The sequence below is a fragment of the Ranitomeya imitator genome, chromosome 8, assembly GCF_032444005.1.
Source record: "Ranitomeya imitator isolate aRanImi1 chromosome 8, aRanImi1.pri, whole genome shotgun sequence".
NCBI lineage: Eukaryota > Metazoa > Chordata > Amphibia > Anura > Dendrobatidae > Ranitomeya > Ranitomeya imitator.
In genome coordinates, this window is record NC_091289.1 from 51,329,464 (window position 1) to 51,341,937 (window position 12,474).

A 12,474-nucleotide genomic window follows, 5' to 3' on the forward strand; every position below is an offset into this window, starting at 1 on the left:
ATCGGAATTCCGATACCGCAAGTATCGGCCGATATCCGATACTTGCGGTATCGGAATGCTCAACACTAGTGATGTGCATCTCTGTAATGAGGAGGGGTGTTGTCTAATGACATCAACACCCTATATAAGGTGTGCTTAATTATTAGGCAACTTCCTTTCCTTTGGCAAAATGGGTCAGAAGAGAGATTTGACGGGCTCTGAAAAGTCCAAAATTGTGAGATGTCTTGCAGAGGGATGCAGCAGTCTTGAAATTACCAAACTTTTGAAGCGTGATCACCGAACAATCAAGCGATTCATGGAAAATAACCAACAGGGTCGCAAGAAGCGTGTTGGGCAAAAAAGGCACAAAAGAACTGTCCATGAATTTAGGAAAATCAAGCGTGAAGCTGCCAAGATGCTATTTGCCACCAGTTTTGCCATATTTCAGAGCTACAACGTTACAGGAGTATCAAAAAGCACAAGGTGTGCGATACTCAGGGACATGGCCAAGGGAAGGAAGGCTGAAAAACGACCACCTTTGAACAAGAAACATAAGATAAAACGTCAAGACTGGGCCAAGAAATATCTTAAGACTGACTTTTCAAAGGTTTTATGGACTGATGAAATGAGAGTGACTCTTGATGGGCCAGATGGATCAGTAAAAGGCAGAGAGCTCCACTCCAACTCAGACGCCAGCAAGGTGGAGGTGGGGTACTGGTATGGGCTGGTATCATCAAAGATGAACTTGTGGGACCTTTTCAGGTTGAGGATGGAGTGAAGCTCAACTCCCAGACCTACTGCCAGTTTCTGGAAGACAACTTCTTCAAGCAGTGGTACAGGAAGAAGTCGATATCGTTCAAGAAAAACATAATTTTCATGCAGGACAATGCTTCATCACATGCCTCCAACTACTCCACAGCGTGGCTGGCCAGTAAAGGTCTCAAAGAAGAAAAAATAATGACATGCCCCCCTTGTTCACCTGATCTGAACCCCAGAGAGAACCTGTGGTCCCTCATAAAATGTGAGATCTACAGGGAGGGAAAACAGTCCACCTCTCGGAACAGCATCTGGGAGGCTGTGGTGGCTGCTGCACGCAATGTTGGTCGTAAACAGATCAAGCAACTGACAGAATCTATGGATGAAGGCTGCTGAGTGTCATCATAAAGAAAGGTGGCTATATTGGTCACTAATTTTTTTGGGACTTTGTTTTTGCATGTCAGAAATGTTTATTTCTATATTTTGTGCAGTTATATTGGTTTACCTGGTGAAAATAAACACGTGAGATGGGAATATATTTGGTTTTTATTAAGTTGCCTAATAATTCTGCACAGTAATAGTTACCTGCACAAACAGATATCTTCCTAAGATAGCCAAATCTAAAAAAAAACCACTCCAACTTCCAAAAATATTAAGCTTTGACATTTATGAGTCTTTTGGGTTGACTGAGAACATAGTTGTTGATCAATAATAAAAATAATCCTCTAAAATACAACTTGCCAAATAATTCTGCACGCAGTGTAGATTATTGGATAAAAAAAAAATTGGAGCATGCTCAGTTTAAAAAAACGGAATCCGGCGCCGGAATCTGTCATTTTCTGAATCTCGCACCTTCCAGCTCCCATAGGCTTCCATTCTAGCAAACAGCCAGAAGCTGGCAGAAAACGGACAAAACGCAATGTCATCTGGTGCAATCCGGCACTAATACAAGCCTATTGGAAAAAAAAACAAATCCGGCGGCAACATTCGCCGGATCCGTTTTTTTTAAATTTAGCCGGATTTAGCCTGACAGCGAAAACCTGATGTGTGAAAGTAGCCTAAGAGGTATTGTAAATTTGGGCTGAAGTGTCTTAAATGGAAGCAGTTTATTCCTATATTATCTGACAGCAGCATGATTTAGAGACAGAGACCCAAATTCCTAGTGATGTGTCACTAAGTTTACTGGGTGCAGCAGTTATGATAGAGCGACATTTTTCTCTGCTGCATATCTAGCAGGGCTCAGTTCTTGTACCACCCACAGCACAGTTTTATGTGTGCATTGTATAGTGACAGAGATCAGCCAATCGGTGCTGGAGGCTTGGGGCTGGACTAGGAGGCACAAGGCCAGTTGTCCTGCAGTAATCACCTCCCGTTGATAAAACACTGATTGTATTGAAACAGTAAAAAAAACCAGTAAGTGACACATTCCTGTAATCAGGCTTTCTTCCACTATATCATGGTGCCTTCAAAAACCTGCTGACATATTTCCTTTAAGGTGTCTCAAATGTTTCATCCATCTTTGGCCACTGTGATCCAACTGGCACATTTTAAGACTAAGAATAGGACAGGATGAGTACATCCGGCCATTGCTTTTACTTGATAAATAGACCCTCCAACATTTATTTGTTTAAACATGGCCGATCGATGTCTATTATCTTCCTTTGTTCAGGTCAATAGGGTCTTCAAACTGAAAGTTAAATGTGCATGGTAGATCATGAACACTAATAGTGGCATTGGAGGAAGGAGGAAGAAGATAGGAAGAAGTTATAGTGCCTACGAACCGACCGAACACTTAGGCTTTTTCTTACTCCTTCGTTTTTTTTCCAGACGTCTCAATCGCTTTTCCTCTCGTCTTCGAGCCTCTTCTGCTTCTTGATGCTGTCGGCACTTGTGGAAGTTCTCTACCACTACACCCACAAACATGTTTAACACAAAGAAACTAACAATGAGCAGAAAAGAAATGAAATAGAGTAACATCCAAGGGTTGTGGTTGGTAATGGGCTGGAAAAAAGAAGAAAGGCAAACCATTAAGGACTATTTCCAGCCATTTTATTATTCTTTGTTTAAACCTTTTCTTTTTAGTTTACTAAACAAAAGCCTTCAGTGATTTGTGAACGCAATTCGGCATCTTAACGGCACATTCGAATTCTAAGAACAGCTGCAAATATAAACTCAAGACGGGCTAACGCTAGCAGCGAAGAAGCACGAGTTTCTAAATCTTTTCCAGTTTTATTCTTTTTTAAATAATCACCCTCTAAACGGAAATGAAGGTAAAGTGATTGTGAAATATTTTAGAAAGCCCTACAAGCATGTAAAACAGCAGGCCATATGGCGCTAAATCAATTCAACTGGGAATAACAAAGCAAGAAGAGAACTTGGGTACAGTAATCCAATTAACAGCAAGCTAAGTAGCGGCAGCGCTCAATGCCAAGAGGCAGCTGCAAAAGCAGATACAATTTTAGGGTGCATATAAATAAAAACAAAAGCTGTGCTCCAAATTTAACATTGCCTCAAGATGAAAATTGCTAGTAATGCATCAGCTTAAATATTATTTTTAGCTTTGGGATAAGGAATATATAAGAGCTGGTGCGGGACCTAAGGTGGTCAACTAAATTTATAAATTGACTTGGTGGTGTCTCATAATTAAAAGCTGGACAAATGTAGATTGTTTAAACTAGCAGTGTTATTTTATGTATAATATATATGTTATACATATAGTATTGACCACTGTAATCGATTGGTGGCTGTTACAAGGATTTGTTTCTCGCTGTTGTGGCCAATGATTAGCTGCAGTGCTCATATGAACTGAGCAGGAACAAGTGGGGGACCTAGAAAGTGTTGGAAAAGGAACAGAAGAGGATAAGTATTATGGATTTTAAGATTTTGCAGCATTCTAGGTATAATTTTTAAGAAAACTCGTATGATTGCCAGCTGTAAAATAATAGCACTTAGGCTACGTTCACATTAGCGTTTTGCGTGTTTGCATCATGCGCCCCTATATTTAACATGGGGGACGCATGGACATGTGTTGTGCTGCGTTGTGTGACGCATGCGTTTTTTTGCCGCAAGCGTCGGGCGCAGAAAACGCAACAAGTTGCATTTTTCTTGTGTCCAAATTTCGGCAAAAAAGGATGCATGCATCGCAAAACGCAGCGTTTTTGCGTGCGTTTTGGTGCGTTTTTATTTGCGTTGTGCGTTGCGTCGCCGACGCAGTCACGCACAACGCAAATGTGAACATAGCCTTATACTCACCTTTGGTGCTGGCGCCATTCCAACGGTGTTGACTTTCTCAGTGATGACGCAACATTGTAACGTCACACAATGACTGCGGCCAACAACTTTACTGTCCCCACTTTGAACAAATCACATCCGGAGGAAGTGAGAGCTGCTGCGCATAGAAGGCAGGTAGAACGAAGTGGCCACAGTGATTCTGTGACGTAAGAATGTCACGCGATCACCAGGAGAGCAGACTCCGCTGGAATGGTGCTGGCCCTGTACGGTGAGTATAAGTGTTATTATTTTAATAGGGGCAAACATACAAATTGAGAAGGTTTTGTCTGAGTAGTGGACAATTCCTTTAAGTCAATGTACTGAAAAATCTACTCAATTAGTTGATTTTTTTTATTTTAGTAGGTGGCTGGGAAAATCTTATCGTTTAGCATGTTTTCAACCAAAATATTGATCATACAAGTGGACTAGACAAAGATAACTATCACTTTGGCTTCGGAAAGATATGTACAGTATGTAGCATAACATACGGTCATGCTTTACCATTTCCCCCCAAAAATTACCTCTTAGTTTAGATGTGGTTTCTAGAACTCTGAAATTACTTCCATTATATCCTGGATCTAAATATTTTTTTTTTTAATTAAACTAATCGAAGTGATGGCAGTGTTGAGGTTTTATACCTGTTGGTCCACAGAGACTGCATCTAGTCCATTGTACATGATATTAACCCATCCGTCTTTAGATGCCAAAACAAACAGTGACATTAAGGCCTAAAACAGAAAAGGGCAGATAAGTATGGAGAGACTATAGAAGTGGCAATGCAGCACAATGGTGTTATCACCTTGTTTTTTTAGGTATTACCTGTCCAAGGTTATCAAAGTTGTACTTGTGATGCACCCATTTATAATTGGCAGCTTCACAATCTGACCTGTTCGTGACATTTCGAACATCTATTCCAAGGCAGTAGAAAAATTTTCCCTTAAAAAGCTAAATACAGCAAAAAGAAATATACAGTATATTTATGGAAATTAAAGATGATATACAGCCGCAAATGTAATACATTTTAGCAATGTGGCTTCCCAAAATTGGGAGTTAGAGTAGCATTTATATCTATATATTTGTGTTCACGTGGCGTTTCTGTTCCACATTAGTTGTATTTTATCCTTTATACAATGCTCCGCTAGAAAATATGAAGGTACGCTTAGTAAATTGCCAACAGATCTTATCTAAGAAATTAAGAGATCTTGATAGATGGATGATAATATAACATAACAAGTGATCGTACCTGTACCCCGAGGATCCCAAATATTATAAAGAAGGCACAACAGATCAGGACAATATTTCCAATTGGTTTTAGAGAAGATATTAGGGTTTCTACGACGAGTTTCAACCCTGGAGCTCGGCTTATTACCCTGATTGAAAAGAAAAATACACGAAACAGAGAATAGTTATCTTCATTCCTGTCCCTTGGAATATAATATTACTAATAATAATACTACTAATGATATAATATATTTTTTTAATTAAACTTTTATATATGTAACCTGAATGTAGAATAAATCTTTTGACTAGACTTTGGTTTATACTTAAAAGGTATCTGTTAAAAGAATTATGTGCTCTAACCAAAGTGTATCGCAATGCCGGTGTCCCTGTCTGGTCCTTCTCCCTCTTCCCAGCAGGGACGCCGACATACTCACCGCACTGGACACATCGGTGTCCTTGTTCCTTACTGTACTTCCTCCTGCTTAATGCATGCCGAACACTTCTCCCGGCAGGGCATCTAGTGCGTGGGCTTGCCGGTTATTAAAGAAGCAGAGTGCACACTTTGGAAATTGCATTAAGTATTTAAGGCATGTTCCCCAGTAGGGAGGCGCCTGAATAATGTTATCCATTCTATTGTTTTGTGCAACTAGTGAGTTGCCAAGACCCTGTATTTAGTCTGAACCGTTTCCATTATCTCGTCTTATGTAGCTCTGATTCCTGACACCGCTCCGGTGGTACCTTGTGCCTGAAACCACACTAGCAGTACGTGAACTCTGACACCACTCCCTGTGGTACCTGAGTTTGACACCACAGGAAGAAGTGTCCTCTGGGTTTCACCCTTTCAGCTTCTGCTCATCCAATCTGCCTGATTGACAGCTCTCTCCTGATACGCAAATTGGAAAAGACTTGTAAATCAAGCTGAGATTGGCAGGGATATTCCAGAGGGGAGCTACACACTGGACTCTTGTGTGTCTTAGGAATTAAGCAGCTATTCGTAAACTATATCCACTTTGCCCAATTTGCAAAAGTACTGTACACTAAAATAGGTATCTATTGTATTTTCAGCATACTTTTGTTTTCCAATCATCAATTGCGTTTGGCCCTTCTAGCATGGAATACCTCCAGAAAAAAATACCAATATCCAAGGAAGTTTAGTACAGTAGCTTATGAAGCCAGCAGCAAAGAGAGGAAAGTAATCAGTGACCACTGATCAGTTACCTTTGTATGACCCTATGTTTTTCCATGTATGTATTATCTGCAAAGTCAGACTCTTTCTAATTATAATCTTAGCACTACATGTAATACATCTTATGCTTTGCTGGTTGAGACATTTGGAAACCACAGATTATGTGGACCTACTCTATGTCTTATACAGACTAGGTCAGTTTCTATTACATTATAGCCATTTTTAAAATATTTTTAATTATTTTTGCAGCTTGTCTTGTTATTGATACAATAGAAATTTTTTTATGTGATCACCAGTATATACATATTTTGTTAATATGATGTACTATATGATATGTAGCAGTTGATCCCTTTTTATATTGGTGGTGCCCTCTAATCATTAGTTACATGTAAAGAATAAAATGCTGCAATGATTTGGAAATCTCTTATAGCCATATTTCTCAGTAGAACATAGATCACAGAACAGGTGAATATTGGAAATTTTTTGTATTTCCTTCGAAAAAAATTTACTCGTTTAGGAATTGATGGCTGCAGCACATCTAAAAAAAGTTGGGACAGGGTTAACAAAAGACTGGAAGGGTAAGTGGTGCTAATGAAAAACGAGTGCAATTTTCAACTGAGTCACATATCTGTGTTTAAAAAAAAGCATGTTAGAGAGGCAGAGTCTCTCAGAAGCAAAGATGGTCAGAGGTTCACTAATCTGTGAATATCTGTGTTTAAACATTGTAAAACAGTTTCAGCAAAATTTTTCTTAACATAATATTACAAAGACTTTGAATATCCCATCACCTACAGGACATATCATCAAAAGATTTGAGATTCTGGAGAAATCCATGACAAGGGGACAAGTCCAACGGTCAATAATGGGTGTACAGGATCTAAGTCCCTCAGGTGGCAATGCATTAAATACTGGCACGATATGTGTCAGCAAAACTTCCAGAAATCATTGCCTGTGAACTCAGTTTGCCTTGAAATCCACAAATGCAAGTTAAAGCTCTATCAAGCAAAGAAGGAACCATATATCAACCCAATCCAGAAACTTTGCTGTCTTCTCTGCATCAAAGCTCATTTAATATGGACTGAAGCAAAATGGAAAACGGTTCTGTCGTCTGATGAATCGAAATCTGAAATTCTTTATGGAAACCACAAATGCTGTGTCCTTCAGACTCAAGAGGAGAAGGACCATCTAGCTTGATTTCAGTGGACAGTTCCTGCATCTTTGATGGTTGGGGTTGCATTAGTACCTAGGACATGGGCAGCTTACACATGAAAGGTGCCGTCAATGCTGAGCATTATAGAGAGGTGTTAGTACAGCTTATGCTCCATCTAGGCAATTTCTATTTCAGGGAAGACCTTGCATATTTCAGCCAATGCTAAACCACTTCCAAAATCCATCACAACAGCATGGCTCCACAGAAGAAGAGTTCATGTGAAGAAGTAGCCACCTGCTGTTGAGACCTTTCACCACTACAAAATATTTGAGACGTTTTTATATGAAAAATTTGGCAAAGACCCCGTTGGGCATTGAGAATCCTACATCAGACAAGAACGGGACAATATTCCTCTCTCAAAACTCCAGCGATTGTCTCCTCACTTCCCAGATATTTACAGACTGTTGGGAAAAGTAGAAGGGATGCTTCACAGTGGTAGACATTACTGTCGCTGAATATTTAGAGATGTCTTGCTGCCGCCAATTTTTAAATAAATTAATTTTTAAAAAGAAATGGAAAATGTCCAGCGTTCACCTTCTGATCTGTGATCCATGTTCTATTGTGCATAAAATATGACTGCAACAAATTTCCAAATCATTGCATTATTGATTTACTTCCATTTAAAAAAAAATCTCAACTTTTTTTAGAATTGAAGTTTTGCATAAAATAATATATCACTACTTTCTACCAGTCACCCCATGTTTCAGCTTTAAGAAAATACAAGTTTAATTCTATTCACCTTAGAGGTCGTAATGTCCGTAAAAGTCGTAAAACTCTCAAAACTCCAAGAATTTTTGCTCCACCAGCGGATGCCACAGAAACCACAATATCAATTAATGACACAAAGACAAGGAACCCATCTAGTATATTCCAGCTACTGCGGAGATATGCCTGGTCTCCAAAATAAAGTCCTAGAGAAACCACCTGAAGAAAACAAGGAAAGACATAGAGATAGATTATACTGGAAATAAAGATAAGCAGAACTTCATTTCCATAAAGAGAGGACAAATGTGAATAAATATTTGACTGACTCGGATTGGAATACATTGACATACCTTTAATGTCATCTCAGCTACAAAGATAGCGGTGAATATGTAGTTTGATATACTGAGAAATAGTCTCTCCTGTCGGAGATAAGGAAATAACATTAGTATAAATGGAGCTGACACAAGAGAAGAAAGGTAAAGAGGCTTAGGACATGAGATATGGGTCTTACAGATAATAAATAACAGATACATAATGTGAGCAGTTATTTTGGGTTACACTTAAACCATAGCATCTAGCACATTATAGCAACTGAAAAATAGCAAGACTCAATGAGATGTGAAGAAACATGGGTGTATGGGATTAAGGGGAAATAAGGTCAAGCATGCACACTGCTTCTCCATTCAATATCTGCAGAGTCCTGCTCTTGGGATCCCTGGGGATCCCAACTACAGGAACCCAGTGATCAGCTTATTATCTCCTATCCTTACGAATCATGAAGACGGCCATAAATAAATGCTATCCGCTCATCCCCATGTCATGCCAATGGGCACATGTCCTTTTTTTCCTCGGATAGAGCTGGTCCAGAAAAAAAAGATTGCAGCATGCTCGATTTGTCACCCGATATTCATATCGCACTTGGCCATGTAACTCAATAAAAATGTGGAAACCATCAGACTGAACTCAGATGACAGTTCGATTCTCAGGAACTGACAGAATGGAGAAGATGGTGAATTTTTTTTCGTCATCTCCTCATTCAATAGAATCAGATCAATCAGATTTGCCTAATTTGCCAGATTCTCTTGGATGAGAGAACATACTAGTGTGACCTCAGCCTGACATGGTCCAAACACTGCTGACTATGTAGGGGCAGACCTCTTTGATAGAAGGAATGGCAGTAACTATTGTCAACTTATTCTTACATTTTTAGGTAGAATAACAGAAAAATACATACCGTAGTTATGAGAAAACTCGCTCCAGAATTGTTGATTTATAAGGAATACTTAAGGTACCGTCACACATAACGATATCGTTAACGATATAGTTGCTTTTTTGACATAGCAACGATATCGTTAACGAAATCGTTATGCGTGACAGCAACCAACGATCAGGCCCCTGCTGGGAGATCGTTGGTCGCTGGGGAATGATCAGGACTTTATTACGTCACTGGATCACCCGCTGACATCGCTGAATCGGCGTGTGTGACGTCGATTCAGTGATGTCTTCACTGGTAACCAGGGTAAACATCGGGTTACTAAGCGCAGGGCCGCGCTTAGTATCCCGATGTTTACCCTGGTTACCATTGTAAAAGTAAAAAAAAAACACTACATACTTACATTCCTGTCACGTCCCTCAGCGTCAGCTTCCCTGCGTCCCCCAGTGTCAGCGCCGGCCGGCCGTGAAGCAGAGCACAGCGGTGATGTCACCGCTCTGCTTTCCGGCCAGCGCTTACACAGTGCAGGGAAGCTGACGCTGGGGGACGCGACAGGAATGTAAGTATGTAGTGTTTTTTTTTAACTTTTACAATGGCAACCAGGGTAAACATCGGGTTAGGAAGCGCGGCCCTGCGCTTAGTAACCCGATGTTTACCCTGGTTACGCGGGGACCTCGGCATCGTTGGTCGCTGGAGAGCTGTCTGTGTGACAGCTCTCCAGCGACCACACAACGACTTACCAACGATCACGGCCAGGTCGTATCGCTGGTCGTGATAGTTGGTAAATCGTTAAGTGTAACAGTACCTTTACTAGTTACTAAAACAGACACATCAGGAAAGCCAACAAGTCTTTTTTCAGATGTAATTTGCATGCACTCCGATGGTTTCCGCGGACTCATTGACTTGCATGGCTGAGTGCGATTCCCATATCGGATCCAACAATTTTTTTCTCAGACAAATCAGACATGTGCACAGCCTCATAGACTAGCATTGGTCTGAGTGTGACCCGATCAGTGTCGGATTGGGGTGCCAAGGACCCACCAGTAATAGTGGCTTTGGGAGGCCCCCTTTTCACGTGCATACAAATATTATACTACCCTCATTCACAAATCTACCTATATCTCTATATAATAATATACTGGGTAGTTTGGTTAATGACTGATGAGATGCTGCTTTTTTCTGTACAGAATGAATCAAGTGAATTATGCCAAGTACTGCCCATATAGTGGGATTGGAAGCCCACATCTGCACAAAGGCCCACTGGGGGATCCCCTATTTCCTTATGGGCCAGTAGGAGCCTGGATCCAATGTTTTTTCGTATCACGCTCGGGCCAAAAATACGGCCATGTGCATGAGCCTTCAGACTATATAGAGGCCAAGTACTGCCTATATAGTGGGATTGGGAGCCAATGTCTGCACAGGGGCCCACTGGGGGATTCCCCTATTTCCCTATGAGCTAGTCTGAGCCTAGATCTGACATTTTGTCAGATCGTGCTGAGGCCAAAAATATGGCCATGTGCACGAGCCTTCAGACTATATAGAGGCCAAGTGCTGCCCATATAGTGTGATTGGGAGCCAATATCTACACAAGGACCCTCTGGGAGATTCCCCTGTTCCACTATGGTCTAGTCTGAGCCTGGATCCAATGTTTTGTTGGATCACGCTCGGGCCAAAAATATGGCCATGTGCACGAGCCTTCAGACTATATAGAGGCCAAGTGCTGCCCATATAGTGGGATTGGGAGCCAATGTCTGCACAGGGGCCCACTGGGAGATTCCCCTATTTCCATATGAGCTAGTCTGAGCCTAGATTTGACGTTTTGTCGGATCGTGCTCAGGCCAAAAATAGGGCCATGTGCACTAGCCTTCAGACTATATAGAGGCCAAGTGCTGCCCATATAGTGGGATTGGGAGCCAATATCTGCACAAGGGCCCACCGGGAGATTCCCCTGTTCCCCTATGGTCTAGTCTGAGCCTGGATCCGATGTTTTGTCAGATCGACATGACCATGTGCACGAGTCCTCGGACTGTGCAGAGGCACAACCCCAACTAGAAGACCCAAATTGTCAATTTATTCATACACTTCTATGAGAAATAATAGCAAAATGGTGGAGCTATAAGAAATGATGGTTCATTGCAAGCTATACAAACAATTACAGTTCCGAAATAGCATACAATCACTGTAACATATAAATGCATATCTTGCACATGATAACATGATTATATGGTAGATTGGAGCTCATTTTACCAACGGATCATTACCATGAGATATTCCCCATTAATCTGCATAGTATCACAATGCTAAGATGGCATCTGCCGGAGTTAGCAGTGTTTATTCAGCACGCTCTGAAGGGGTTAACCTTGTCGTTCCTCTCTCGGCTTACTGACTTAATCAGGTTATATTACTACAGTCACTCGAAGAAGAACCCGGCATTCCAGAATAATAAAGATGATTCTCACCGTACTCTTGTGCTCAATCTGAGGCCTCTCCAGAGCAATAGTGATGCAGTTGAGGAAAATAAATGCGAGGACCACATAGTCGAAAAGCTTGTGTGCAATTATTGTCTGACACATGATGCGAAACCTGCATGGAACGGAGACAGAGGCAATCACAGCTCAATCCGGAGACGATGCCTAAAAAAACCCCGCCACTCCACGACACCACTCAATGTATTAGCTCCGTGTATGAAATAATCATTGTGGTCTACACAAAAGCGATCAGCGCTTGTATTATTCCTGTCTGTCAGACCAGATTGAGGACTCAGCGCTTGCTGGATTATATTCAAGCTTATGTCGCGCAATACTTCGGTAATTAAAACTTGGTGCCAGAAAGTTAAATTGCATATTTTGGCTAGCGAGTGCTATAATGAATGATCTCATTGTAACGTACAGTGATTTCCGTGCCATAACATCCTTGCAGCTGCCGTCCAAGGTC

The 12,474-nt window shown here is 41.0% G+C and overlaps 1 protein-coding gene across 1 annotated transcript in view; it reads right to left on the bottom strand.

The window, feature by feature from the left end:
• The window catches only part of CACNA1I (calcium voltage-gated channel subunit alpha1 I), a 459,676-nt gene that overhangs the window by 176,078 nt on the left and 271,124 nt on the right, over positions 1 to 12,474 (bottom strand). The window contains exons 17-23 of the mRNA XM_069737599.1: positions 12,000 to 12,123; positions 8,678 to 8,746; positions 8,362 to 8,546; positions 5,249 to 5,375; positions 4,825 to 4,950; positions 4,644 to 4,733; positions 2,544 to 2,736 (exon numbers count right to left, since the gene is read on the bottom strand). Of these exons, the coding sequence (XP_069593700.1) occupies positions 2,544 to 2,736; positions 4,644 to 4,733; positions 4,825 to 4,950; positions 5,249 to 5,375; positions 8,362 to 8,546; positions 8,678 to 8,746; positions 12,000 to 12,123 (914 nt within the window). The remainder of the gene's footprint in view (positions 1 to 2,543; positions 2,737 to 4,643; positions 4,734 to 4,824; positions 4,951 to 5,248; positions 5,376 to 8,361; positions 8,547 to 8,677; positions 8,747 to 11,999; positions 12,124 to 12,474) is intronic.